General features: G+C 41.7%; 2 protein-coding genes across 2 annotated transcripts; both read right to left on the bottom strand.

The window, feature by feature from the left end:
- Positions 1 to 1,616: 1,616 nt before the first annotated feature.
- LOC140279326 (olfactory receptor 52N4-like) lies at positions 1,617 to 2,570 on the bottom strand. The gene is made up of 2 exons (XM_072374442.1): positions 2,219 to 2,570; positions 1,617 to 2,089 (listed from the first exon to the last, which is right to left on the bottom strand). Exons 1-2 carry the CDS (start codon positions 2,568 to 2,570, stop codon positions 1,617 to 1,619), a joined length of 825 nt encoding a protein of 274 aa, XP_072230543.1.
- Positions 2,571 to 4,725: 2,155 nt separating this feature from the next.
- Positions 4,726 to 9,266, bottom strand: LOC140279325 (olfactory receptor 52K1-like). Its single transcript, XM_072374441.1, has 3 exons — positions 8,319 to 9,266; positions 6,177 to 6,323; positions 4,726 to 4,917 (listed from the first exon to the last, which is right to left on the bottom strand). Exons 1-3 carry the CDS (start codon positions 9,264 to 9,266, stop codon positions 4,726 to 4,728), a joined length of 1,287 nt encoding a protein of 428 aa, XP_072230542.1.
- Positions 9,267 to 17,197: the final 7,931 nt, after the last annotated feature.

Genomic DNA, 17,197 nt, shown 5'->3' with positions numbered 1-17,197 from the left:
CAAGTCACCTGGTTAATTGTTCACAGCTGCACCTCATGTCACTGATCACTCCCCTCACAGTATTTAGCTTCCTTGTTTACTTTCAGTCATTGCAGAATCCTCACCTTCCCTTCATGCCACCGAAAGCTAAGTTTGGGTTCCTGCCTCATAGCCTGTTAATATAGCCTTAGTCATAGTGTTTTTTTTCATAGCCTTGTTTTGTTTAGTGTTTTTTCTCATGTTAAGTATTTTTGATGATCCGGCTCTGCCGCGTCTTTTGTTCCTGCTCCCCGTTTTGTGAATAAACCTTGTTTCTTGGAACTAAGAGAACTGCATCTGGGGCCTACCTCCCATCGTTCCGTGACAAGATCACTGCGCCATGGATTGTATTTTGGTTCATATACCTAAATTAATTAATACTCCCAGCCGCATGGGCTTAGATGAGCTCAGTGGGTAGAGTAGTGTGCATTCACCTTTCCTCATGGCACTGTGTCATTGAGTGAGGAAGTCTGGTCTTCACTGTTCATACTGTTGTGGTAATTCGTAGTAAATTGCACCAGTTCTACAGTGATGTTGCAGAGGCAACTCGTTCCTGTAGTTTCAGACATCTACTGTCTTCCTTACACATTATATGTGCTTTTTGTGCCCTTTTCATGTCAAAACACTAATACATTAAAATGCTTTTTTAATGTTGATTTGGATTGTCGTACTGACCAAAGAATTTCTGCTACAACTTCTTGCACATTATAGAATTTGTCTTAAGGATTAACCGTGTCAAATAAAAAGTTGTTTACACTCAGGAGCAGCCAAAAAGCTTTCCAAAGTCTCATTTCTGCATTGAATAAAGCCCTAAATCCCTCGAGAGTTGAATAGGAGATATTGTGAATGTTGGATTGGTGCAAAATGGAGAGCAGAGAGAAGGATGTTTCAACCAACTTTTCTCTCAATTTCATGGGGAATGCGAGATCCTTCGTGGACAAAAGGGACAACCTAGGAGAGCTGCCTAGGGCATAGTCGAATTATTGGGAACAGTGTACTTTCTATTCCACCCAGACATGTTTGCAGAAACATATTCCGGGATCTTAACCAAGCTTTCAGATTATACTTGCAGAAAGTGACTGCAGACAGTGTGTTGAGAATAAAGACGGAGGGATTGCAGTTCTTGTTATTCACAGCTTGTGTAATCCTGGACTTGGTATTGTTAAGGAGTGTTTATGTAGACAGGGCATTGAACTGTCCGCTGTGAGTTTCCATATTACAGAACAACAGAAAATATTTAACAAATATGTTTGTCTGCAATTTCAAAATATATCAGTCTCACAACTAAATAAATATTTTCAAGTCAGTTGAAGTTTGTTTCTCATTTCAAAACACATGAGATGAACAGTTTATATGAGTATGACTGGTTTGGGGCTTGGTTGTATTTTAGTAACATTCTAGTTGCACATAAAAAGCAAATATTTGCAGCAAAGTCATTTAAATAAAAATGTATGATTCCAATTAAAAAGCCTTGTGATGTGAATTCACATGTTTCTTTTTTCTGTTTACAAACTAAACAGCAAAGCAGTGTTTAATTTCATGTTTTAACAGATTTTATAGGAGTTCTTGTAATCTTTTGCCCATAAAATTATGTTTCACTATTTACTTTTACATGATGGCAAGCAGTTTCCTGAATGAAACATTTTGATAAAGAAATTTCGTATTTCTTTGGACTGCACACCATAGATTATGGGATTGAGGCCACCAGGAACAATAACAAACAGAATAGCAGAGAGTTTTTTGTAGTCTGAGTACTCAGGGATCCGATGCAGAGCAATAGTAGTGAATCCACAGAGCGACATAATCAGATACACAACCAAGTGAGTGCTGCAGGTCTTCAAGGCTTTACTGTTCAAAGACTTGTTCTTACTGGTCAGACAAACATTGGTAATCTTAGTGTAGGTGAGAACCATGCTGCCTATAGAGGCTATATAGAGCACAACAGTGTAGGTCAGGCCATAGACATTATTAATTAAGACACTCTCACATGAGAGCTTAAACAGTGAAGCATTGTCACAGAAAGGATTTCTGATCAGAGTCCTGCATAGATTCAGTCGGATGGTCAGACCGAGCAGAATCCCGACTAAGAAAAAAGACACAACCCAGGCAGAAACCGTCAGCTTGATGATCATTTTGTTGGTCATTATGGAACTATAGTGCAGAGGATGGCAGATGGCAACATATCTGTCAAAGGCCATAATCATGAGCATTGTGTGGGAAGTAGTCCCAAATAAGTGTGTGGTGAAAGCCTGAACCACACACTCATAATAACCGATGAGGCGCTCAGAGGGAGGCAGCAGAAGATCATAGAGCAGACGAGGCAAAATATTGCTACTTCCAATAATATCACTGACTGTCAGGTTGCAAAAAAGTATATACATAGGCTGATGAAGGTTCCTGTCAATGAAAATTAGAACCAAAATCCCCACATTCATGATCATAAAAACAGCGTAGGAAATTAAGAAGAAGAAAAAAACAGGATACGTAGAATCCTTTGTGACCTGTAAGCCCTCCAGCTGGAGCACAAAGCTGTTGTAGGTGTAGTTTTCCATCAGCCTGAAAGAAGAAAATAAATATTCACCGAAGTTTTAATTAACTGAGACAATAGATGATAATCCAAAGACAAATTTCCAATTGGTCTGACGAATCAAATGAAGATAGCAACAATCATACATGGAAATTTAAACATTTAGAGGATATGAAAAGCATTTTTTGAAAGCACCGTGCTGCAGACAATACCTGCTGGTCTTAGGGACTGGTTAGCATCAATGCTACAGCAGCAGCAGTGTGTACCATATTTGTAGATGCAGATTTAACCATCAGGGGGATCACGTAGCCTCTCATAATGAATTATGTTATATCTAATAAGGTCGATGTGGCTGCGTCACAATTCCAGTATTTACTTTAGAAAAGTGATGTCAGTGATTATTTCTCAACCTCAGATTCATTGGGCTTGGCTAAATTTCTGAAGAATATATAATAGAACATATTTTCAATAAATGCACACTGCGACCTTATATATTCTATATATCTATGCTGTCATGAAAAAGAAGGCTTTATGTATCAGGTTTATGATTAATCATCTGTTCCTCCGCAGGTGTCAAAACTTAGTAAATCTATAAACAACAACACAAGACATATTACACTTTCATTATTTATTGAACAAAAACTGAGACAAAAGTTTCATCAGCCCTCCACCACTGTGCTTGACACTTGGTATGAGGTATATGTGCTGATATGCTGTGTTTGGTTTTTCAAAGAGTCTCTGAGCATTGCATGATCTGACCTTGGGGTGACCTTTAACCTTTAACATGCTAACTGAGGCCTGTAGAGTCTGAGATGTAGCTCTTGGCTTTTTCACCTTGGGGTGAACTTTAACCTTTAACATGCTAACTGAGGCCTGTAGAGTCTGAGATGTAGCTCTGGGCTTTTTCACCTTGGGGTGAACTTTAACCTTTAACATGCTAACTGAGGCCTGTAGAGTCTGAGATGTAGCTCTGGGCTTTTTCACCTTGGGGTGAACTTTAACCTTTAACATGCTAACTGAGGCCTGTAGAGTCTGAGATGTAGCTCTTGGCTTTTTCACCTTGGGGTGAACTTTAACCTTTAACATGCTAACTGAGGCCTGGAGAGTCTGAGATGTAGCTCTTGGCTTTTTCACCTTGGGGTGAACTTTAACCTTTAACATGCTAACTGAGGCCTGTAGAGTCTGAGATGGAGCTCTTGGCTTTTTCACCTTGGGGTGAACTTTAACCTTTAACATGCTAACTGAGGCCTGTAGAGTCTGAGATGTAGCTCTTGGCTTTTTCACCTTGGGGTGAACTTGCTGGGACGTCCACTCCTGGGAAGATTGACAGCTGTCCTGAATGTTTTCCACTTGTGACGCAGCTTCATCTCGCTCTGCGTTCGCCATCTTTCTGAATGCCTGAGTTTGTTGTTGTTGGTGGTGAAGACGTCAACAGGAAGTGGCTCTATTAGCGATAGCTGAAATGGGGACAGCGCCACCTATCGTACCGGGGTATGACATGCTTTGTGCCAGTGATTCCATTCATTCACTGCCATATATCCAAGGATAATTACCCTCAGATAAGGAGCAGAACCCAACTGTAGCTATAATCCAGTTAATCTCATCATGTAGACCCACTGAGTGATGGCTTCCTTGACTCCTCTCTCAAACTGTCTTTTCTGTCAAGAATGTGTCCATCAGAATTTTCCCTGAGATGTAGGTGCACTGCCGAGGAAGAATAGGTGGCTCTCCTATGTTGTGCCATGTACTTGTGAAGCTGTTGTTTGGTCTTTCCTATATAAAGCTGCACTGCACTGCCTACACAACACCACTCAGGTTGTGTTTGGGTGTTTTGTCCTTTGGGTGAACCAGTCTCTGTCTTAGGGTGTTCTTGGGTTTTAAGTATACTGGAATATCATGTTTGGAGAAGATCCTTCTAAGTTTCTCTGAGACTGCTGCCATGTGTGGAATTACAGTGTCTAACAGTTTGGTTTGGTCCAGATTTCTTTGCTGATTTGAGGCCCAGTTTGGATATTCACAGGTTTGCAGAGCATTTTTTTTCCTAAAATAGGGCGGTGAGTTGTTGTTGGACTTCTGTGCTAGTCATGGACTGTCCATAACAAACTACATGTTCAAGCAAAAGGATGCTTAGAAGTGTACCGGGTACCAGAGCTCCTTGGGTCGATGGTCGATGATAGACTTTACTGTCGTTTCACCTGACCCGAGACTTTTTGTTCTGGACACTTGGGTGACGTGGGGTGTACAGTTATCAAGAGATCATCATCCTTTTGGCTCCATGACATGAGTTCCTCCAGCATGCACTGGAACGGTTCGCAGATGAGTGTGAAGCGTTTGGTATGCGGATCAACACCTCCAAGTTTGAGTTCATGGTCCTTTCAAGGAAAAGGCAAGGCAGGGTAAGTTAATTCAGTGCTTTACAGCTACATGAAATCACAAGTAGGCAAATAAAATAATTCCATGAAGCAAAAAATACTATAATTAATTAAATTAAAAACGAAGAGAGTTGGCTCCGCTTGTGGGGGATGATGCCGATCAGACCTGGCAGGCCCAAACGTATTGTGAGGGTCTGCTGGGAGCGTTTGTTGGAATCCCCCGTCAGGAGGAGCTTTAACTCCCACCTCCGGCAGAGCTTCAACCATATCCCGGGGGAGGTGAGGGACATTGAGTCCGAATGGGCCAAGTTCCGTGACTCCATTGCCGAGGCGGCTGATCGGAGCTGTGGCCGTAAGGTGGTCGGTGCCTGTCGTGGCGGCAACCAACTTCCCACCCCAGTGGTGAGGGAAGCCGTCAAGCTGAAGAAGGAGTCCTTTTTGGCCTTTTTGGCCAGTGGGACTCTGGAAGCAGCTGATGGGTACCGGCAGGCAGAACGGGCTGCGGCTTCGGCGGTTGCTGAGGAAAAAACTCGGGCCTGGGAGGAGTTTGGTGAGACCATGGAAAACTACTTCCGGACTGCCTCGAAGAGATTCTGGTCCACCATCCGGCATCTCAGGGGGGGGAAGCGGCTCACAGTCAACACTGTGTACGGTGGGGACGGGGCTTTGCTGACCTCAACTAGGGATGTTGTGAGTCGGTGGGGGGAGTACTTCGAGGAACTCCTCAATCCTACCAACAAATGCTCGGAGGAGACAGAGTCGGAGAGCTCGGAGACGGTGCCTCCCATTTCTGGGGCTGAGGTTACCGAGGTGGTCAAAAAGCTCCTCGGTGGCAAGGCCCCGGGGGTGGATGAGGTCCATCCTGAGTTTCTCAGGGCTCTGGATGTTGTAGGGCTGTCTTGGCTGACACGCCTCTGCAGCATCACGTGGACATCGGGGACAGTGCCTCTGGACTGGCAGATCGGGGTGGTGGTCCCCCTCTTTAAAAAGGAACCAGGAAATACGACCATATTAGTCCAGTGCTCAGGTCTCTGCACTGGCTTCCTGTCGCTCAGAGACTAGACTTTAAAACAGTTCTGCTTGTGGACATGACCGAAAGAATGAAGTCACGACTACAATCGGCTGAAATGAGTTTTCTTTGCAGGGTAGCGGGTCTTAAGCTTCATGATAGGGTGAGGAGCTCAGCCCTTTGAGAGAGACTCAAAGTAGAGCCACTACTCCTCTGCATCGAGAGGAGCCAGTTGAGGTGGTTCGGGCACTTGATCATGGTGCCTCTTGGTCGTCTTCTTTTGGAGGTGAACGGGGCACGACCAAGTGGGACAAGGCCCCAAGGTCCGGCCAGGACTCGCTGGAGAGATTATGTCTCTCAGTTGGTATGGGAACGGCTCGGGGTCACCCAGGATGAGCTGGAGGAAGTAACGGGGGACAGGGATGTCTGAGCTTCTCTACTTTCCAGACTGCCACCGCGACCCCATGTGGACTAAACAGTTGGATGGATGGATGTATGAAACAGAGACAGATATTTCATCACTTTGCAGCCCTGACTCATGGTTATGATATTTAAACTACTGCCAAATGTTTCATGGTAACTGGTTGCAGCAATAAACACTGAATTTCTTTAGCAAGAATTCCCATAAGTGCTGAATTTCAGCACCTCAATACTATAATTACTATTTTCTATGTCTATGTTTCTATGTCTATGTTTCTAACTTAATTACCATGGAAACATAATCCCATGATACCTAATTAATATTAGGTTATTATCACATGTCACTGTTTTCTTATAAAATATTACATCTAAAACCATTTTTAAGAGGGTTACCATAATATTTATACGTTACCATACTTATTACCATATAATTTTGCCTCGTTATTATCTATACGTTTTCCCCATCACTGCTCTTGGTTCCAAGCCCCTTATTATCCTGTAACTTCAGGATTGAAAGTGGGTGTACATTTGTTGTTGCTTGACTGTTGTTCAGATAAGATTGTGAAAGTTGTTGTTGCTGTTTGGCCTCACTCTTTCCTTTGGAGAAGCTTGAATAGATTTTAAAAGTAAATAAAGCTTTAGAATTTCATGAAACTTTTCCATTTTTAGAAAATGAGGCTCATATTAATGACTGTTCAGTCTTACTATGAGTTTGAAAAAGAAGATGACATCACTTATCATCCAGTTCCAAAATGATTTAATTGGGAGCCACAATGTGGATAAGTATGGACCTTAAAAAGTTCTAACACTGAATGATCTCCATGCCAAAGTAATTATCCACACAAATATCCAAATAAGTGATTTAATTGTGGACTTTGTGGTTTGTGCAAATATGACAAATTAAAAGGAATCGTCACAAATTGTCATAAACAGAAATACTGTTGTGGTGTGAGGTTTCTGCTCAGATGGAGATGGAAAAGGTGAGCCGTGGTTCAGGGGCTCAGTGGCAGGTTAGACAGACTGGTATTCCTGCTGAAAACACCTGTTGGTAGTTTCGTCTCTGTGTGTATCTGCAGTGGCGTGCTGAGGACCAAGGACATGCTAATGCCCGGCGCAGTAATGGACTGCTACCTTCACTGAGTAGATCACCAATTTTGTGAAAACACGAATGAACATAATTTCTTGTTTTCATCACAATCACCTGAACACGACTGTTGTATGTGGGGCTGAAAGTATCAGCCAAGTTCTACCAATACACTTTCTTATTCTTGCAGTCTTTCTTATTCTAGTGTGAAATCTCTTTTGTTATTTGTCATTAAATTGAACCATTTTAGTGGCTCTGAATCATTTTAGGCTGAACTGTATTTAGACAAACAGTTCTTTCCTAGTAGCCCATAAAAAGCATGACATAAATGTTAAATCAGTGGCATACGTTAGCATTGTTACCTTATTTATGATTTAAGCTAAAGTCTCTTGACCTGGAAATTACAATTACAAGGTTGCAATTGGGATTTATTTCAGTTTGCATTAAGCAAAACACAACTAAAGATTGGAGAATTTCCACAACAAACACATAATGATGATACTGACATATTGAACTTGATGTCTACGAAAGATATATTCACATAAAGTCTATTCTTAGGCCCAGTCCCTCCCTCTGATGCTACCACTTGGCTGTACCCCTCTGTTTTGTGGAGTTGAAGGAGTAGATGATAACTACTACCATACTGAAAACAAAGGGGGATTCCTTCCTCTGCAAAAGAAGTTTGTAGGGCAGTGGTAGGTTAAAGGGAAGGATCAATTCTCTGCTTCATTCAGAACTTGAAACATCTGCATTCAAACATTTAACTCTAAGTGGTGACTTATATGTGAAATGTTTTTATTTCTGGCAGCAAAAGATGATTCATGTTTTAACAGCTTTTATAGAATTTATTGTCAAGTTTTAGTCCAAAGAGTTTATTATGCTGTTTACTTTTATATGATTGTGAAGACTTTTCTTTGAGTGAAATATTTCGAAAACGAATTTCCGTATCTCTTTAGACTGCACACCATAAATGATGGGGTTTAGGTTGCCAGGCAAGATGATAAAGAGAATAGCACAGAGTTTTCTGTAGTCAGAGTACTGAGGGAAGCGATGCAGAGTAATAAAAGTGATTCCACTGAGCGACATGATCAGATACACAACCAGGTGAGTGCTGCAGGTCTTCAAGGCTTTACTGTTCAAAGACTTGTTCTTACTGGTCAGACAGACGACTGTAATCTTAGTGTAGGTGAGCACCATGCTGCCTATAGAGGCTATGAACAGAGCCAAAGTGAAAGCGAGGCCGTAGATGTTATTAATGACAACACTCTCACAGGAGAGCTTAAACAGTGAAGCATTGTCACAGAAAGGGTTTGTGATCAGAGTCCTGCATAGATTCAGTCGGATGGTCAAACCGAGCAGAATCCCGACCAAAACAAAGGGCACCCCCCAGGCAGAAACCGTCAGCTTGATGATCATTTTGTTGGTCATTATGGAACTATAGTGCAGAGGATGGCAGATGGCAACATATCTGTCAAAGGCCATAATCATGAGCACGGTGTGGGAAGTAGTCCCAAATAAGTGTGTGGTGAAAGCCTGAACCACACACTCATAATAACCGATGAGGCGCTCAGAGGGAGGCAGCAGAAGATCATAGAGCAGACGAGGCAAAATATGGGTGCTTCCAATAATATCACTGACTGTCAGGTTGCAAAAAAGTAAATACATAGGCTGATGAAGGTTCCTGTCAATGAAAATTATCATCAAAATACCCACATTCAAGATCATAATAAGAATGTAGGAAATAAGGATGATGAAAAAGACAGGGTAGTTGGATTCATTAGTAACCTTTAAGCCCTCCAGCTGGAGCGTGAAGCTGTTGTAGGTGTAGTTTTCCATCAGCCTGCAAGAATAAAATAAATATTCACTGAAGTTTTAATTAACTGAGACAATAGATGATAATCCAAAGACAAATTTCCAATTGGTCTGACAAATCAAATGAAGATAGCAACAATAAAACATGGAAATTTAAACATTTAGAGGATATGAAAAGCATTTTTTGAAAGCACCGTGCTGCAGACAATACCTGCTGGTATTAGGGACTGGTTAGCATCAATGCTACAGCAGCAGCAGTGTGTACCATATTTGTAGATGCAGATTTAACATCAGGGGGATCACTTATCTGCTCACAGTGTATGATGCAACGTTAAATTACCACAGCTGTCCTCACAATTGTCACAAGATGTCACTGCCGACATAAAAGGTCGGCAGTGACATCACCGTCTCAGGAAGAAGAGACGCCTCTGGCCCCCCCTGTACACTGCTTCTATGTTGGCAGACCACTCCAGTTTATTATCTAGCACCACCCCCGGGTATTTGCAGGTCTGAACAGACTCTATCTCCCCTCCATCAATAAAGACTAACTGGTATGGAGTTTTAGATCTCCTGAAGTCCACCACCAGCTCCTTGGTTTTGGTAGTGTTCAGGAGCAAAAAGTTATTTTTGGTCCAGCCATAGAAGGACTCCATAAGGTCCCTGTACTCCTTCTTTATGTGGCAGGACTCTGAGTTGTATCTGAAGTTATGTTATGTTATGTTTATGCATTTAGCAGACGCTTTTATCCAAAGCGACTTACAGGTAGGCAGATAGGGTAAGGGGGTCTTGCCTAAGGACCCCTACTGGAGGTAATACCTTTCATGCAGTGGATTTGAACTCAGGTCTCCCACATGGAAGGTGGCAGATCTTCTGATGATCAGCAGATCAGTCTGATGTGTACAGGGTGAAAAGAAAAGGAGCCAAAACAGTGCCCTGCGGAGCCCCAGTACTGCATTCCAGTGTTCCAGAAACACATCTCCCCATCCTGACATACTGTGGTCTGGCAGTCAGATAGTCTGTAATCCATGATGTCAGGGAGGAGGCCACACCCAGGCTGTATGGTGTTGAAGGCACTGGAGAAGTCAAAGAACATGAATCTCACATGTGAACCAGACACATCCAGAAAAGCATATGTCCATTACAGCATTTACAGAATCTCATCTTCCACTCCTGTTTCTGGTAGACAAACTGGAGGGGGTCAAGATCCTCAGTAACCTGCAATCTCATATAGAGTTAGACACAGAGGATATAGCGGATGGATGGTGACAGGAGTGATGCTGCTATCAATCATAGAGATGGGGGGTGCAGTTGGACAGAGGAGGCCTGGTGGTGGAAGCTGCCACAGAGGTGGGGGGTGTAGCTGAAATAAAAATCACTAAAACTAAAATGTTTAGATTAAAACTAAAATTAAATGTAATTATATAAACGACAAACAAAATTCAGAGCTATACAGACTTGTTGTCGATAAGGCCGGCGCATAGCAACCGTGAAACGATCTGTTTTCATTTAATATCATAACAAAATTGTATTTAATCAAAAATTCAATGATTACCTGGAAACATACGTGTTCGTTGTTCTGGATAACAGAATATCTTTGTTATCCATGAAGGACAAAAAAAAATAAAAATCCTTTATAATCAGGCACTAACTGGGTCTACTGTATAAAATATTAGCTCAATCTTCAACACATCAATGTCATATTTTACATGAAATAGACCATTTTAAAAAGTAAAAAAATTATAGATGTTTTACTGGCATCATCCAGAAAGACCAAAAAGGTAAAATATCAACATTTTAAGAGAGACTTACTGACCTTGTGCTCTGGGGGTCCTTCAGGGTCTGTTGGCTGATGCAACACCTTGTAATATGACAGTCCATGTCCAAATATGGTCATATGTAGCCACTTTGTCTGTGTTACCCAGGAAGGACATTTGGGAGTCCAAAAGCAGGGTCAAAAGTATTTCTTGAATAAAAAAGTTGTTACTATATTTGTAGGTGTCATTACAAACATCAACACAATTATGCCCCAGTACATAATTAATGCTTTAATTAGGATTTTTTACATTTTTAGCATATTTTTGTGCATAGATTTTAAGCCCGGACACTATCCAGGAAGGACAGTTCTGTGCTTTTAAGCTAAATAGCTCCTTAAATTTTCATTTCTTTAAGTAAATATTCATGTGAATAAGTAAAGTGGGGAGAGTTGAGTAATAAAATGTAGTGTTTTAAAAATTTTATGTCTTTTTTAATATTATAAATCTGGTTCGGACACCAGAATGACGACATGCCGCGTCTTTGACCCATTTACTCTTTAACATTTCCATTGTAATAAGCATCCAAAGGATATGATGATTACCTGGTACCTTTAAAGGTTGCCTCACAGCAGAGGGTTCGAATCCCAGCTGGTATGAGGCAACGATGGACAGGTCACAGACCACAGACTGCACCAGCAGCTGGGGGGCATGTTGGGTTGGCTACGGCCTGATCTTTCTTAATGATAATAAAATAATCATAATAAAAAATGTAGTTATAGTTTATACTCATGCTTAATACCTTGTTATTACACATTCAAAAGCACAATTGTTTTTGTAGTTTTTCCATACAATTTAAGAACCACAAACTGGACACCAAGCTAACTCCTTTATATATTATCTTAGTCATTTCTATAATTCAATACAACACCTTGCAGCATTGATTTATCAGTCTTGGCTGGGATGCAGTTAGATCCATGTGCAGCTTAACCTGTGGCTTTGCTGCATTTCCTGTTGTGTCTGACAGTAAGTGATGGGGTGTGTTTTAACTGAATTCAAGATAATCCACTTTGAAAGTTCAAATTTTCATTTAATTTTGTGGTAAAACACATTAAACCAAATCCAGGGTAACAGAAGTTAACTAGGAAACACCATCTTTATGATAATTATAACATTATATGGGGGATCTTTGTGTTAACAGTGCAATATAAATCAAGATCAGTGTGGGTGAGTTTTAGTTTGATGGACTAAAGCTGTGAAAATCCCAGTTTATTTAGCTCTGCTGCTGTGTTACAGACAGGCAAATATCTTTGTGGTCAGACATTTCCAAGTAAAAAGTATCCTAAATTTGATCTGATGGTGCATTATTAAAGCTGCAGAAATGACTTCAGGAACTCTCCAACAACTTTTTAGTTTCTGAGTGACGTAATTAGCTGAGTGTTGCATGTTTGTCTCTTTGTTGCATCAACTTTAACAGTCATTAGCGGCAGCAGCCACTGGAGGAGGAAACAGTCCTGCTGGGACTCTCCTCTCCTGCTGAGACCACTTTCTCATCAACAAAAGTTAACTTCCCAAGAAAGTTCACTGCAAAAGTAACAGAGTAAACATACAATAGTGAATATGTCTTCCTTTCGGTGACCTTAACCCTCAAGAAAAGTTTGTTTGAACCTTTCTTTTACAGACTCAGGTACAGAGAGTCTTCACTGAGAAACTTCTTCTGTTTCCATCGTGTTCTTTCAGAGTTTTTCACAGGAATCTGAGTCCATTCCTGCTGAATCCCAGATTCCAGCTGCTCAGCAGTCCCTGGTTGCTGTTGTCTGGTTCTCCTCTTCATGATGCTCCAACATCTGCAGCAGGAGACAGATGTGGACTGCAGGCAGGCAGCCGAGCTCATGTTGATGTTTGCCTCTGGCATCTTTAAAGGAAATGGTTCTCAGATTGGTCACCATTGTAGAGAATTTCTACTTATTAGCACGATACTTTATGGCGACAGTATTTCAATATGATCAAGAATCGTTTATTCTGGAGCAGGTTGTCCAACTTTGTGCAGATTTCTGACCTCGATCACATCCAACACCTTTGAGATTGATGGGAACTGGAACCAGATAAAAAAAACCTGATGAATCAGAGAAAGCTGAGGTACAGACAGAAGACTAGCCTGTGGGCAGGGGTCCCTAGTGGGAGAGAATACCCCCCTGTCCAATGCTCCCTGAACACCTCACTCTAGATCCTAATTCTATTAACCTGCTGGTCACTGGTGCACCGGGGAGTTCGGGGGCCTCCGGGACCTTCATTATAACTTAGAAGTACGGCCACCTTCAGTCCAGGCTTACAGACTGGGGGTCAGATGCAGAAACTTCATAGAATTTAACACTGGAGGCATGAAATTATAACAAATTATAACAGATAAGCAGGTTAAGCCTTCACAGATGAAAAAAGGATTGGTTTTATCGTTTTTCATGTCATCTTTCTGCACCTTTAAGGAAGTTTCTCTCAGAAGTAGACAAACTTTGAATGCATTAGTGTGTTCTGCACGGTGTTAGAAATGAAGGCCAACTGGGACCCGAGCATGCTGACCAACAGCATGATATTTAAAATATCTGTTCACTGCAGCTTTAAGGGACAGTTTATGATGTTTATGATGATGTCATAGAGCTTTCTGTCCGATTACACCTGAATGCAAAGACGTTTTCACACTCAAAAGCATGTATTTTTAGATAGCAGTCTCATGGTTACACTGTGTTACATTTTAGTTATGAAGTGTTCTTTAAAATCTTTAAAGTCTGATCACTACTTCTTGATGACATCATATGTTGTTCAGTCTGCACCCAGAGGTTTCTCATGCTGTGACACAGATGTGAGTCCTTGTAGATCCCAGGAGTTTCATCCCACCCTCCTGTAATCAGTGTCATTGTCTCTGATAAACAGCTATTACTGGGCCTCCGTCTTCCTCCCAGAGGACTAATTACCATCAGAAACTGTTGATAAGCGCTCACAGCGGACCTCATTAATGATCAAAAACATTAGCACTCATTACAGGCTGCTGTGGCAATTGTAACAAACAGTGATGAAATGGGTCGACCAATAGGGGGCAGTGTGGTCCCCTGAGCTCCCAACATGCAACAGTGTGAAACAAAGTTCTCAACAAAGTGAAAACATCTGATTCGACAAAGTTAACCTGTTTCTGTACCTTACTCTTCTGATGCAGAGGGTTTCCCGAGCTGATGATGTAACAGCAGGAACGGTCACCATGGCAATGTGGAAAATGTTGGCTTTTTGCAGTAGAATTAGCTCATTAGTGTATTTTAATGACACCTTTTTTAAGTGTTTTTATAATCTAACCTGTTAATATGTATCCCAAACCAGATAACTGTGTTTCTGACCCAAATACTTGTAACTAAACAGCAGATGTGCCCCCAAACCGTCTTCCAACCTCTTTGTGTTGTACCAGTTCATTATTGATAAGTTAGCGCTATGGATTATAGTTGTTTTTTTTTACTGTTGGTGCAGCCGGTTACCAAAGAAATGATAATTGGACCCTAAAAACTGAAGCCAGGTGTCAGGATCAGAAGAAGATGCTGGTTTATAAACAGTGAAACTGTGTTTATCACACTTTGGTTGTGCTCAGGCACCAAAAATCATCAATTTCATGCTTTAAATGTTAAACAGATTGTAGAGTTAGACACCTTTCCCCATAAAAAGCTTCTCTGCCGTGTCCCAGGTTAGTAGTTAGTAGGACTGGATAGTGTAGTGGTATGATTGCCACCTTTCATGTGGATTCTAGGTTCAAATCCCCTTCATGAAAGGTACTGTCTCCAGTAGGGGTCCTTAGGCAAGACCCCCTTACCCTACCTGTAAGTCGCTTTGGATAAAAGTGTCTGCTAAATGCATAAACATTAAACATTAGTGCCATCAGTTCCCATTGTTTCAGCTTTAATCTTTGCTCATATGGACTGGCAAGAGGTCCTCTCAAAGTGGAAATATGTGATGATCGAGTTTTTAAGCATTTTCCTTTTGTTTTACACGACTAAATGATGTCAGAAATCAGGCCTCTGGACGGACAGAACATTTCAGTTATTGTACATTAAGTTATATTTATTTTATCCAAAGCAGCTTACAGGGAGGAACACATCTTGAGGCAATGTGGGGTTCAGTGGCTGAGAGGATGGTTCTTTAGGATTACCCTGCGGTCAGGATACAGTGGAGCCTGGGCTGGATCCATCACATGCACTCATCTGAAATGGACCCTTTCCAACACTAGAAAAGTATCACCTTAATGGATTTAAAATAGTGTGGTATCGGTTTATTCCTTTTTGAATGAATAACGCTGACCCAACTTCTCGATGACCTCTTTGGAGAATGACCAGAATGTTTGGAGAAGCCGGACCTGGTTAACCTTTGAACCCCACTGAGGTGGTCCGGCGCTGAGACCCTGACCTTTAAGAGTTTGTTGATATCTGTCAGTTTGGCACCAGCTGAGATCTTTAGAGACCAAAAACAACCCAGAGACCAGGCTTTTACCTGTTAACACTGAAGGCATCAGAACATCTACCCAAAGAAACCCTCCGAACGATTAAAGTTGACTCAGACTCTCTGAACCGGTTCATAATGATAACAGCTTGAAAGAAATCTTCACCATGTCGACTGGGGAAGCTGAGGACTGAACCAGCAGTCCTCCCATTAAGAGGTCCATTCTCCACGCTGCATCACCAGTTCACCACAGAAGTTATCTCAGGGCACTCCATGAAGAAGTCCAAATCCAGTCTAATCCATTCCGGTTACATCTATAATCATATTTTATTCAGATTCAATCAAATTAAAATCCAGTCCAGGGTGACGGGAAGAGGCCCCCCCATCAGAACCAGACTCTTTTCAGTAGTGTGGACATAATGTGTTTAAATCTCTGGCAGGTCTGGGAGGGTTTTGTCCTGGTTTCGTAACGTTGGACCAGTTCTTTTACTCAGGAACACGACCTGGGAGTGAGTTCAGCCAGTCTGAGGGTTCTTTGTGGGATCAGAGAGGGTGTGAGGCCATAACCTGGAGGAAGTATGGCTGTAACGGGGCTTCATATCCATGCTAACAGTCAGCCAGACTCTTTCCTCATGAGCGTTACAGTAAATTTAAGAGGGAAAATGGTCCTAACTGGTGGACTTGGGTCTGTGCTTTTCCTCTTTCTAGATAATGTGGTGTTATTGCCTTAATCAGTGGGTGAAGCACATGAAAATTAGCATTCTCAGTCGGAGGTTGTGGTCATGCACACCTGATGTTACCCTCAATCAAAAGAAAAAAGGAGGAGAAATGTCAGCTTTTAATTTAAGTGAACAGAATACGGTTTTAGTTCAAACTCTGAAGGGAAACAGAATTTATCACCAGTGAGCGAATCAAATCTTCACAGCTTACAACTCATTTAATGTTGTATCTTCAGTTTATAGAGCCAGTAGTTAGTTTGGTGGGATAATAAGCTGCAGGTGTGCTTTAAAGAGTAAGAGGATAGAAACACCTGAGCAGGTCACCTGGTCAGCATGTCACATGACCCTTATACCTGCAGACCGACAGCCAATCAGCCTGCAGCAAAGGGAAGGCTGTTGCTCTGAATGTTTAGCTTAAACATATTTGGCTCCCTCTGCTGTTCATCCTTCGTTACTGCAGTGGTTCTGCTCTTTTTAATGCTTATCAGGCTGTGATTATAACACTGTCTGTCAGGTGCATTTACATTTTCACACTCCAACTAGCTTAGATGCTTTAGTTCCTGTTTAATCACTGTAAATCAGCTGTAAATCTGATCAAAGTTCAATTTCCTTTTAATAAAACTCTGTTCTTACACAATCCTGCACTTGGTGCAGCTGTAACTTGAGTCATGACTTATATCTGTGGCTGGGAGGGAAAAGGACTTTAATTAAACTGAACAGAAGGTGCCAACAAGGCAGGAACAAAACACAACGTACGTAAAGAACTAGCTGATGGACAGATGGACGAGTGACAAACTGACAGAGTTACAAACACAAACTGACGTGGAAACAGCAGGAAACCAGCAGGAAACAGCAGGAAAACAGCAGGAAACCAGCAGGAAACAGCAGGAAAACAGCAGGAAACAGCAGGAAACAGCAGGAAAACAGCAGGAAACCAGCAGGAAACAGCAGGAAAACAGCAGGAAAACAGCAGGAAACAGCAGGAAAACAGCAGGAAACAGCAGGAAAACAGCAG

This window comes from Leuresthes tenuis, unplaced genomic scaffold, assembly GCF_036924035.1.
Source record: "Leuresthes tenuis unplaced genomic scaffold, fLeuTen1.0.hap1 SCAF_21, whole genome shotgun sequence".
Taxonomy (NCBI): Eukaryota; Metazoa; Chordata; class Actinopteri; order Atheriniformes; family Atherinopsidae; genus Leuresthes; species Leuresthes tenuis.
Note: the sequence above shows the minus strand (reverse complement) of the source record. Positions and strands in the feature narration are given on the sequence as shown.

Coding starts and splice junctions, on each gene's coding strand:
- LOC140279326 (XM_072374442.1), bottom strand. CDS start 2,570: ATGGAAAACTACACCTACAACAGCTTTGTGCTCCAGCTGGAGGGCTTA. Junction 2,090..2,218: donor TTCCCACACAATGCTCATGA/TTATGGCCTTTG, acceptor TCGGGATTCTGC/TCGGTCTGACCATCCGACTG.
- LOC140279325 (XM_072374441.1), bottom strand. CDS start 9,266: ATGGAAAACTACACCTACAACAGCTTCACGCTCCAGCTGGAGGGCTTA. Junction 6,324..8,318: donor GTCTTCACAATCATATAAAA/GTAAACAGCATA, acceptor TACTTCCTCCAG/CTCATCCTGGGTGACCCCGA. Junction 4,918..6,176: donor CCAAGAGGCACCATGATCAA/GTGCCCGAACCA, acceptor TTTCCTTGAAAG/GACCATGAACTCAAACTTGG.